This window comes from Centrocercus urophasianus, unplaced genomic scaffold, assembly GCF_019232065.1.
Source record: "Centrocercus urophasianus isolate 14NV4802_14NV808 unplaced genomic scaffold, USGS_Curo_1.0 seq_74, whole genome shotgun sequence".
Classification (NCBI taxonomy): Eukaryota; Metazoa; Chordata; class Aves; order Galliformes; family Phasianidae; genus Centrocercus; species Centrocercus urophasianus.
Genome location: NW_024885355.1, coordinates 1,267,776 through 1,280,350, shown reverse-complemented (window position 1 = coordinate 1,280,350; position 12,575 = coordinate 1,267,776). Strand labels below are relative to the sequence as shown.

General features: G+C 44.1%; 1 protein-coding gene across 1 annotated transcript; it reads left to right on the top strand.

Annotated features, from left to right (window-relative positions):
* The first annotated feature begins 54 nt into the window (after positions 1-54).
* KCTD21 (potassium channel tetramerization domain containing 21) lies at positions 55-8,871 on the top strand. Its single transcript, XM_042838182.1, has 2 exons — positions 55-118; positions 5,401-8,871. Exon 2 carries the CDS (start codon positions 5,431-5,433, stop codon positions 6,211-6,213), a length of 783 nt encoding a protein of 260 aa, XP_042694116.1. The 5' UTR covers positions 55-118; positions 5,401-5,430; the 3' UTR covers positions 6,214-8,871.
* The last annotated feature ends 3,704 nt before the right edge of the window (positions 8,872-12,575 follow it).

The following is a 12,575-nucleotide window of genomic DNA, read 5'->3' as shown; positions in this document are numbered from 1 at the left end:
AGGAACTACAACTCCCAGCGCTGGCCGCACCGGGATCCTGCGTTCGCCGCGCCCCCGCTTCCTCCTCCGCCTCCTGCGGGTCCGGGCGGGGACGGGGCTCGGGGCTCCGGGACCGCAGGTGGGTGCGGGGCTGCGGGGCTGCGGGGCGGGGGGAGCGGCGGGGAAGGGCTGGGGTCAGCCCGTCCCCGCCCAGAGAGGGGAAAGTGAGGCACGGGGTAGCGGGAGAAAGGCTTTGGGATGTTCAGGTTTTGTGTCAATCGGACTAACCTAGTTATTAACAATGACATCGTTACTGGTACTGTTAGGATTATATATTATTATTTTAGTATGTCGTGCTGCCTGCCGATGATTTGGGGTATTTCTCTGGTTCTGTCACCAGTTCAGGCTGCCCAGGGCCTCATGCAGCCTGGCCTTGGGCACCTCCAGGGATGGGGCACCCACGGCTCTTTGGGCAGCAGTGCAGGTTTGGCAAGTGATGTGGACATTTAAATGGGATATTAGAAATCAGTGCAAAGCTTTACAGGGCTGGCATGACCTGTTCCTGGCATGTTCCTGGCTGGGAACAGGCTCCCTCCCTGCTGGCTATCTGCTTGTCAGCACAGCTTGTGGGTTTTGGAATCATGAGTGCCTCATTTCAGCTTTTATCCACTGGCTCTTCACTCTGTGTTCCCCTCTGTCTTGTCCTCTAGGTCCTCCTTCAGCAGCTGTTACCTTCATTTCTTCTTTCTCCCCAACACCTGTGAATACTGTCATTCCTCATATCTCAGTATGAGCCTGACCTTTATTTTATATTTTCTTCCCCGCACTGTTTGCCCATCAGCCATATTTCCATCTCCCTACCTCCTTCTCTTTGTCCCAGACTGTTCACTGCTTAAACCTAGAGGGCCACATCTGTTTGCATTCACCTGCAGCTCTTTGCCAGCAGTACCAGCCTGGAGCATCTGCCAGGAGATGCTCAGAGCATCAGGGAGGTCCCCACGCATCACTCAGAGCAAGCCAGGGATGTTAGAAAGCTCACATTCATGCTTCCCTTTTCATCTCGTTGGCAGAGTATTTCAATGCTAATACAGCACGGTTAGACAATAAAATCCAAGTCACTGTTGCCTGGCACTGCCACAGGCAGCAGATCGATAGGGATGCTTCCTGTAAGGAGGGGTGAGCTGGCATTTCCTGCCCTGTGCCTGCTGGGAGTTGGAGTCCTCTCCTGCAGCTCGCTGACAGAGCACTGTGATGCCTCAGCCAAGTGTCCACAACGAGGTGGGATAGACTTCCATCTTGGAGCCGTGGGAAAACATGGGGTTTTCCTCTATAGGATTGCTATAAAGAAGCACAAAGTGTGTAGAGTCCACACTGCAGAGAGCTGAGGATCAGCTGGGATTGGTGAGAGTGCATCAGTGGTACACTAAGGGAGGGTTAAGCATCTTGTCACAACATGGTTTGCCCCACATCCTTCTTTAAACCCAGCTCTCACGTGATGCCTGCCCACTGACTCTCACTATGGAAGCACTGAACTGAGGTTCTTAATTTAATTTTTCTTTTCTAAATACTTTCTATTTTATTTCCACCCTCCGTATGCTGTTCTTATGTTGTTTTTTTTCTCCTATCATGACTTCTAGACATCAAGCTACCTTTGCTGTAGTGCCCATAACACAAATTTCCAGCTGGTGGTCTTTTTTCTCTGCAAAACCATCCCTTTGAGAAGGGGCTGGGAAGAAAATGGCTCTCCAGATACGGCCATAGCGAGTGCTATGACTCTGCTGCCTCCATCTGTGCCCAGACCCAGATTTTGCAGCTTAATGATAATTTTTACCAGGGTGTTTTGTGGAAATTGAGATTTTTTTTTACCTCAAACCAAAATGCTCTGCTGTAGTCAGATGTGCTGGAGCAAAGCAGTTGTAGGGAGCTGGGAACAGAGCCCAGCACCGACGGAGCACTGCCTGTGGCTGATTATCTATGTGACATTAATGCACTCTAACAAAGCAGGCTGGGGCCCAGTGCTGGGAACAACCATCTTCTCTGATCAGACTCTACCTACCGTCTCTCACAACCACACAGGTGCTTGGATACTTTTTTCCCCATCCCTCGTTTTTTAGCTGAAATCAATCGAGCTGCTCACAATGCAAAATCGCTTCCACCAGATCCGCTCGACATTTATCCAGACACCACGGCTCTCAGCAGCTCTCCTGGGCAATGCTCAGAAACAGGGAGGTTTTTAGTCTGGCTCCTTCTCCTGATGCTTAGCAGAAATAGTCCCTGTCATGCTTGAATGTTATTGCCATTTAGGCTCTCTTCCTTGTGCCCACCTGAATAATTCATCTCCTGGTTTTGCTGTGTGTGTGCTTTGCCGCTTGCTGTTACTCCGCAGCTCTTTCTTAACTAAGCTGCATGTTTCACTGTCTTAAAGATGAGTTTCCAAAGTTTTGATATGAAAGGATGTTTTAGATGTTGGGTATTGAAGGGGACACTGTACCCGTGACCAATTGCTGCTGCTTTTCCTTCCTCGCTCCCAATAAATACTTGTGCTTAGGTTTACTTCTCAAGGAAATCAAGGCTTTGCTGCACGTTCTCCCAAATAAAAAGTTCATTTTGTTTTCTATTTAGTATCTTTTGTATCTTTTCTCTGCCCTTCCAGTAATTACAGTTTTGGCTAAATGAGTGTTATCTTCATTTTGTTAATGCAGAGACAGCTTTCTTCAAATCTTCAGTGAGGCTCTTAAACAGAATTGGACATGCAATCTCTTCCATGTTCCATCAAATTGTTGTTTTGGGGTAGATTGTTTTTAATGGGAATGACCAAAATTAACAATTTTGATCTGGATAAGCAACAGAAAGGTTCACGTTAAATAATGACACGACTTTATATATATCAGCATATGTCAGTGAGTGAAAATGAATGGATTTTGTCATTTCCCACACTGTTTCACAGCTGCAATCTGGTGTTATGATTATGTGCTTTCAGAGTGATTTGTATCCAAATACACTTGAATACAGATGTAAGTTGGTGTTCAGGTGTACTGGAACACAAATCACTCTAACAGCACATAATACCAGTGCTATTGGCCAAATTCACATCTTTAAATCTCAGATTAAATCTCAAAGTGATCTAATCTGAAACGGACTTCAAGTTCTGCTTTGGGAGCAGCTACACAGAGGTCTTTACTGTAACTCTCAGTTTCCAAGAACCATAACCCATTTTGTACTTCCACCAGTGACTGCAGGTTGTGGCCACCTACGTCCATGTTTTTGAATCAGAATAAACTTTAGAGCGTATTGAGTTTGAAATGAAAGTCTGCATCTGACCACTGAACTTCTGGGCCATCCAGTGGCCTTCAGGTGGCATCCAAAGGAGGGGAACATCTGCCTGCAGGCGGCAGAGAGCCTGAGAAAACTCCTGTGGCGCAGCTAAGCAGGCTTAGGCTCAGTAATCTGAAAATATGATCTGTGAAGAAAGAGTGGAAAGAAAAAAAATGGGTCACTGAGTCTGAAACAGCAGAGGAAGGAAGAAATGAGCGTGGCCTTTGGGGTCACTGTCAGTACTGCTTCTACAGCTTGCATTATCTGCAGGGCGACGCTTCTGTTCTCGTATGAAACTTGCAAAGAAATCCACGTGGGGCTGTTCCTTGTGTCATACTGTGTTTGCAGAAACACTTTCACAGGTACATTGCAAGTTCTTAGGGGAAACACTTGCCACTTGTACCACAGAATAAGATCAACTGAAGCCTATATATGACCCGTTTAAACAGCTCTTCACTCTACATTGGGTAGAAGCCTTCAAGAATGGGAAGTGTGCTGAGAACAGAGTGCCATAGGGAGTTCAACACTGCAACAAGGTTTTTTCCAGAGTGTTTTTGGCTCAGCTAAGTAACAAGGATGGTCTTTGGTCTGGGGTGGAGGGGGTGCTGTGTTGGTCTACGTGTGCACCTTTGTCAATTGTACTGGTTACAAGGGGTTAAGACTCACACAGGCAAAGCACACAGAGGATTTAGGGAGTTGATTATTTCCCTTAATCACTATGCACTGACATACACACAGTGTGCTAAGGGCTAACACAGGCTAAAGAAGAGAGGGGAATGTTAAATTAGAAGTGAAATAAAGATTCTCCTTTGACTTGTTCATTAGCTGATTTAGTGTGGATGAGTTTTTCATAGCAAAATGGGCTTGCTGTCTGCAGGTGCAGTTGTTCTGGCCATTACCACCATTACTCAGGTATTAGCAGCCGTAAAGGAATCGATATCACAGCATAAGATGATGTTCTTCCAGTCTGTATTCTGCTGTGACTACTGAACTGATAATAGTCTTATCCTGTCTATGATTAATCTATAACCAGTTAGGAAAATGCCTGCATGTAAATTTCATTTTAAGAGAGCTGTTGGGCTGCTTTCTGTGAAATGACCATAGCTAATAAGGCAAGAGCTAACTCATATCTCTGCAAGCAAGCACTGATGGGCTTCCTGTTGTTTTTAGTCAATTGTCAACAGTAAAACTGGGAAGGAACTGTCGATGGGTTTGGATTCAGTGAGCAAGGAGAAACATGTGAAATGGAGCAGCCGCATTTGCAGGTCTTCAGCTAACAGGAATGAGAGCACAGCTTCTCAGTACAGCTAAGCTGGTTTGCAGTAGAAAAGTGCCTCCCTCCTCTTCCTTTGCACCAGCCCTGGTATTCATCTGGTTCCAAGATGTAACAGAAGTGTATTCTGAATAGAAAATGAGTGAGATTGCTCTCTAAACGGGTTCAGTGTTGGGTCAGATAAGTGCCAGAGATGATTTAAGAGATAAGGGAAGTATGGTGGAGGGCAAAGGGAGGTGTGTTGTTTCCAGAAGCAGTGATGCTTAACTGCAGCATAAAAACACATCCTCAGTTTGTCTCAGCTGACTGCAGAGGAGCTGAATAGAAGCTACGTCAACTAAGGATACAGTCCAAATTAATTAAGAGGTGTTTTCTAAGGTAAAGCACATTGGAAGGAGAAAGCTTGGTGTGTTTATTTTTTACTGAATAGAACTGCAAAGAACAAGGGAGCTCGCTGGCTCCTTGGTAAGATGATTGCACACCAATGTGTGTTTGGGGATTCTGCTGCAACAATCTGTTGCTTTAATTAAATCTTGAGATGTCATGGAAGATGTTGGGATGTGTCTGGTTCTTATCCTGCCCTTATTTTCTCCATTGTCACGAGGGAGATGGGAATGGTTGAGTCCAGGATACAACTCTGGAGATCAGTCGTTTTCTGCTGTAGAGATGCTTATTCTCACGACACAGCCTCCAAAAATATTTCCCCACTTCTATTTTCAAAGATAAATTATTGCCATGTAGTTACCCATATATATACCGAAACCTTTTTTCCCTGTAGTTTAATCTTTTCAACCATGTTGGATGTTTTTTATTTTTTTATTATTTTTTTTTAGCCTTAGTCGCAGCATCGTGACTTTTCCATCATGTCAGAACCCATCACGCTCAATGTTGGAGGAAAGCTTTATACCACCTCTCTGTCCACCTTGACTAGCTTTCCAGACTCCATGCTGGGGGCCATGTTTAGTGGGAAGATGCCAACCAAGAAGGACAGCCAAGGCAACTGCTTTATTGACAGAGATGGAAAAATCTTCCGCTATATCCTGAACTTCTTGAGAACTTCTCACTTGGATCTCCCTGAAGACTTTCAGGAAATGGGCTTACTTCGACGGGAGGCAGATTTCTATCAAATTCAGCCTCTGATTGAAGCCTTGCAGGAGAAAGAGGTGGAGCTTTCTAAAGCAGAGAAGAATGCCATGCTCAACATCAGCCTCGATCAGAAGACCCAGACTGTTCACTTCACCGTTCGAGAAGCACCCCAGATTTACAGCCTGTCTTCCTCCAACATGGAAGTGTTCAGTGCTCATATCTTCTCCACTTCGTGTTTGTTCCTGAAGCTTCTTGGTTCCAAACTTTATTATTGCTTCAACGGAAACCTCTCTTCAATATCCAGCTACCTGCAGGACCCCAACCATTTGACCTTAGATTGGGTTGCAAGTGTGGAAGGTCTTCCCGAAGAGGAGTACACGAAGCAGAACTTAAAGAGACTCTGGGTGGTGCCAGATAATAAGCAAATCAATAGTTTCCAGGTATTTGTGGAAGAAATGCTAAAAATAGCTGTCAGTGATGGTTTCTGCATAGATTCTTCTCATCCACATACTTCAGATTTCATGAATAATAAGATTATTCGCCTAATTCGATACAAGTAGGAATGTTTTTTTCTTACGATGCCATCATGGAGATAACACAGGTTAAGTGTTTCCCTTTAAAACACACACTTACAGCCTAATTCAGAATCATGCTTACCTGGATTAAGAGTCACTAACAGGGAGATGATTTTCCTTTAATGTATTTACCGATACAGTCTTTCAGAATATGTCTATATTCTAAATAGAAGGAATATTGTCTAGCACCTGAATTAAGGATTGGTTCTGTCTCAGCCTCCACCTCTAACCTGCCATACAACTGTGGGGAAAACCACTTATCTTCTTACTACATTTTCCAGATGAAAAATGGGAATGATCCTTAACCTGTAATGTAGGGAATGCTCAGTTATCAGGGTTTGGAAAGTGTCTGGAGATCAGATGTGGCAAAGGAAGCCCGGAGACATAGTGAGATCAGCTGTACAGAAGGAAGCCACGGAGTCACAGTGCAGCAGAAAACAGTTCAGAAAGGCACATTTTCCTTGTCTTTGCCATGTAACCCGGGCAGAGGACCCAAGAAGCTTCTTTTGATTCGTGGAGAAGCCGCCTCTCCACATGGACACGTTGAATCTAGATGTAAAAGAAGGTGCACATTGCCAGCGAGTAGAGGATCCTGTCTGTTCTGTCGCCATCTGAAGATGACTTAGTTTTTTCTCCTGAACCGTGTGAGGAAACCACTGCTGTGTTCTGCTTTCAGGGAAGCCATGGTTGAATGATGTGACTGACTCTGGGAACAACCAAGAAAGCCGTAACAGAGAGAAAGATGTCTTTACAAACTGACAAGATTGTGTCTGTTGGAGAACCTTGCTTTGGATGCTCTTACACCTTGACATTTTCATTCCAAAGGCATCCAAGACAACTATTCCTTTTCTTTCTCTTACAATGCTGTATTTATCTCGAAGATGCTCCCAGAAACACTCTCTGAGGTGATGACAGCTTTAGAGGGAAGACGTCCCCAAATATCGTCTGAAGGGTTGGGTTTCTTCTGACTGGACATGACCTTCCCTTGGGAAGTCTCCCTTCAGCAGTGTCTGGGGCTTATGGGATGGCTTTTGGGTAGGATGGATTCCATCTGAAAGGACTACTTTTCCATCATCGTCTCTACTACTTTTAATTACAAAACTAGAGGCTCAGTTTTTCTACCTCTATACACTGAGCCATTTTTTTATACCACTGTGAAATGTCAGACTGCTAAAGGCACCATTTTACCTTCTCGCTTGGCTTTAGTGTCCAGTCGTCAGAGAGATAAGGCAGTGGGAAACAAAGGGTGATGACAATGGTCAAGCCCTTTCCTAAAAGCCTGATCCTTGCTATGGTGAAGATCATAGTCCCCTAGCTGCGTGTTAGCTCTAGATGCCACTTTTGCCACATTCAAGGTGGTTCATTCTTCAGCTAACTATTTTTAAGAGTATCTTAGCTGTCTTTCCCTAGTCAGATCTCTACGCATGCATGAGAGACCCTCCAGAACTTTTCCCATTCCCTCACGTGAGATAGAAGGGAAACTGCAATAACCAACTTTAGTGTTTATAATTTTATTGCTTCTTAGCACAGAGGTACAAAGCTCAATATTGCTCTTGTTCTTTCTTTTCCCGGAGCAGGTAGGCTGTTGTTACGTTAAGCTGATCCATGAGGAGCAAAAAAAAAACCTCATTAATATTGTTCTAAAAAAACTGTGAGATAAATGTATTCCCACTGTCCCAAGCTGTATTGCATGAATAACACAAATCAGCATGCTGATGGTAAAAGTGTTCACTCTGTAGCTATTGGCAGCCTGTTATAAATCTCCTTCCCTGTCTGCCTCGGTGCAAGACTCACCAGCAGGATGGTGGAAATGAGACCATGTTGTTAGGCCGTACTGACTGGGACTGAAGTCCAAAGAACCATTAAGCCACTTCTTGTGAATTTTGAGGATTAGAAGCAGAATGCTGTGGCCAAATTTCAACTTTTCTGCCTTCAGTTGCATTAGGAAGAACTCTCTTTTTCCTGTTCCTGTCCTGAATTATGAAGCAGGAGTAACATACTCCAGAAGATGCGGCGTGCCATTGACAAAGCAGAGCAACACAGATGTGAATCCTGTTTCTGCTGAGAGATTGCCAGTCAGTTGGACATTCATAGTTATCATCTATGCAGATGCCATTATTATGATCTGTAAAATACCATTCGTGAACTCTCTTTTATCAAATCTATGCCTTCAAACAGATATGCCTCTGCTGAACTTATGATAAAAGCTTTGGGGGGATGTCAATGGTAATATTTTTTTTTAACACAAGCCTTTGAGAGTATTTTTTAAATGATTTGTAACAGCAGCTTTTGAATGTCAGGACTAAATGAATAATTATCTGTAATAACTAGTTTGCTCTTAGCTTGAGTTTATCCAGGGGCAAGAGCAGTGGGCTTAAAAGGGGAGGAAGTCTGTTCCAGAATTCTTGAACCCATCAGCTTATTACACAAACAATGGACCACTTGAATCCACGTTTGTCTGTGCTCAGGTCACTAAAATAGGCAAAGGTATTACCGACTACAAATCTCTGTCATTTATTAATATGCAGAGAGATGCAGAATTTCCAGCCAGTGTAAAGACACCAATGAAAACAGGCCTTGGGAGGAATAGAAGAGCTTCAAATACTTCTTTTTGTTGAGGAGGATAAATGTCTTTGAGAATGAGATACTATGTATAGTACCACAGCAGTTCTGCGTGCTACCGAGTGAAATAAGTGGTAAGTGGATCAGCTGGGATAGCAATCAAACATATGTTATATAAATACAGCTGCTACTTCAGACAACATGCTATGCTAAATTTATAGCTGTACCCTAATTCTGCACTCTGTGAGTTATGCTGTAATGACTGTTTATAGGAATGCTCTCTCTCTAAAGCATTTCTTTGCCTGTTATCTAGATAGCAAGCTTCTGTTTACCTTCTGTTTCAAAGCCCTGGAGGTAACTTGCTTTTCTGTCACCAGTCAGCAGCACTGATGATTCTTGCTCTCAAGCTGTCCTGGCTTAAAGAAAAGTGAACATGCACAAAGCCATACTGTGTGCTTAGGGTACATCACAACCCCATCCTTAGTCATGAAAAGCACTCGAAACGTATTAGCAGTAACAACCACAAATCATTTCACTGTTGGAGTGGAATACTTTCTCTTGGAACAGACTTCTCATTTTTTCCAGTAAGCGCCTTAAAACAAGGAAAGAATCTAGCAAGCTTTTTTTCCCGTCTAGATTGAAGTGAGTTTTTTTCCACATCTCAGATCCTATCTCCTGTTCTGATTCTGCTATCAGCCTGTGTCTCTCAGCACCTCCATCTACAAAATGAGGCTGACCTGCACTTTATTATTTTATTTTAATGGCCTAAATGCTGGCAGAACCACTGGATAGAGAGATCAATTGTTTTCAGAGCAGAAAAACACCAGACTTAGGGCAGACGATAAATAAGTTACTGGCTGGAATGTAATGGCAGTTACAGACATGGGCATGTACATGGCACAGTGGGATTTCTTAGATGACAGAAAGAATATTCTAAAATATCTTAGTGGAATCCAGACAGAATCACTCAGGGTTTTTTGGCTTGATATCTCTAACCTGTCTACTAATATATAATAATAATGAAGGGACTGAAACCACGCCTAAAGGCTGAAATGGCTGATGAATGCTGCTGTTGTTAAGAATCATTAGAAGACTGTGAGATGAATGTTTGTTCCTACGGGTGATGGGAATAAAAGAAATAGGTGCAGAAAGTTAGATTTGGAAGAATTCCTAAGTTAACAAGAAATTCAAGATTTAGAAGGAGAGCATAGAAACTCTAGATGCGTTGCCTATATTTCAACTTGGTTGCTGAATATAAATTTATGCTTGAGCTCACTTAGTAAATCTCTGCAGTCAATCAGACAGATTCCCATTCTAGAAAAGAAAAGGCTGGAAGAGACTATATGTAATGTTCAATGGAGTAATAAATACTGCCTTCAGCCCTTGCCAGGAACAGTGTAAAATAAATCTATGACCTTCTGACACTTCACAGATAAATGGAGGAGTTATGAAGAGTACTTTTTGTGAGAATTTCATTTTCATCCCATACCACTGAACTTGAACTTGGTATCTCAGAATTGCAGTGTTTTTGGAAATATTTAACTGTCCTGGTTGGTAGCCATTCTGTAACAGTTCCCTTATCCACACACTGGATAGAAACCACATGCTGGCAAGAAACAGGAAACAAGCACTAGTAATGAGACCCTCCCATTAGAAGTCTTATGTGTGAATTAGTATCTGAGGTGATGTAGGTATTCCATGTGATAAGAGCTGGATCCAGCATAAATGTGCAGATCATGCTCTCAGATTCACTCAGGATAATAAGAGGGATGGTTTTCCTATGGATTCAGAAAAAAATGGAAAAAAAAAAAAAAAAGGAGCTATATGAATGAATAAATTCTTTTCTTTTCCTCCTCTTGCCATTCTCCCTCCTGTTATGTTCTTATTATTCCCACTCCTAGCTGTTGGATTTCTCTGTTGAACAGAACTTGGTTCTTGAATCACTAAAAAGCCAAACTTTTGAATGAATGGTTTTAGAAAGGCGTCAGAAGATGGGTTTTGTTTCTTACCATTTTCACAGACAACCCATGGGATATCACATTTTAATATCTCTTTGCATTTCTCTGCCTGTAGCTCTTCTGGGAACTGTTAATAATATATGTTTTAGAAGACAATAAATAAAATGTGAATGAAGCAGTAGATGGTCTGCCTGACATACATTTTCATGCAGCAACATCTGCTGAATCTGCATTTTTTACTCTTAAGACTTTTAACAGTTTGTCAATGCAATGCTTACCAAGAAGCCTCTATGACTAAGAATCACAGGAAGCTCACAAAAAATATGAGAGCTGATGTAGAATAGACCAGATCAACGTACTTCTTCAATAATCCAAGCCATTCTTAATGCCACTCGTCTTCAAATGTCTACAATGCACAGATTCAAAAAATGCATTTTTGAACAAATCCTCATACATTCGCATAGCCCCACTGTGGCCTCATCACCCAACATTACATCCCCCAGGCCCAACGCCACCCAAATCACTGCTGGTCTCACACCACCCAACCTCACATCAGTCAGGTCTACCACCACCCAACATCACTGCTGGAGCCACAGAATCACAGAATGCCCAGAGTTGGGAGGGACCTCAAGGATCATGAATCTCCAACCCCCCTGCCACATGCAGGGCCACCAACCTCCACATTTCATACCAGCCCAGGCTGCCCAGGGCCCCATCCAACCTGGCCTTGAACACCTCCAGGGACGGGGCACCACAACCTCTCTGGGCAGCTGTTCCAGCACCTCACCACTCTCTCGGTAAAGAATTTCCCCCTGACATCCAACCTAAATCTTCCCTCCCTCAACTTCAAACCATTTCCCTTTGTCCTGCTGCTATCTACCCTTTCAAAGAGTTGATTTCCCTCCTGTTTGTAGGCTCCCTTTAGATACTGAAAGGCTGCAAGAGGAAAGCCACAAGAGTAACCCCGTGCCAAGCTCCACACCATCCAATGCCATACCTGACCTCATAACACCCAGCACAAATCTGACACAACATTCAATGTCCCTCTCAAATTCAATGGAGCAGGATGCATGAGGAGCTGCTGAGTTCCCTTGGTTTTTTCAGCCCAGGGAATCATAGAATAACCAAATGGCTTAGGTTGGAAGGGACCTTAAAGATTATCCAGTTCCAACATGCCATGTGCTGGCTGCCACACACCAGCTCATGCCATCCAGCCTGGCCTTGAGCACCTCCAGGAATGGGGCACCCACAGTTCTCTGGTCAGCAGTGCCAGGGCCTCAACAATCTCTGAGTACAGATTTTCCTATCTTTTCTCTCCTTTAGTTTAAAGCCGTTCCCCCCTGTCCTGTCACTGTGAGGAAAAGGCTGTGCCCCAAAGTTCTTTACTATGAGTGGTGAGGTGCTGGGACAGCTGCCCAGAGAGGCTGTGGATGCCCCATCCATAGAAGTGTTCAAGGCCAGGTTGGATGGGGCCCTGGGCAGCCTGGTCTGGTATTAAATGTGGAGGTTGGTGGCCCTGCATGTGGCAGGGGTTGTAGCTTGATGATGCTTGAGGTCCCTTCCAACCCTGGCCATTCTGTGATTCAGAGAACGGTGGCCATGGAACAGCCTGCCCAGGGCATTGCACCCTCAGGGCAGTGTCTGGACACTGCTGTCACATATCGGGTTCGGATGGTACTGCGTAGAACCAGAACTTAGCCTCATTCCTTGGTGGTGACCACGGCAAACAACACGGAGCTCTCACAGCCCACAGCCGCCTCCTCCCACCTTACACAGCCCCAGCGCAACGCCGCATCAGAGGTAGGCGCCGGCGTGACGTCGCTACTG

What these genes read in the sequence shown, in the direction of transcription:
- KCTD21 (XM_042838182.1), top strand. Translation starts at nt 5,431, where the DNA reads ATGTCAGAACCCATCACGCTCAATGTTGGAGGAAAGCTTTATACCACC.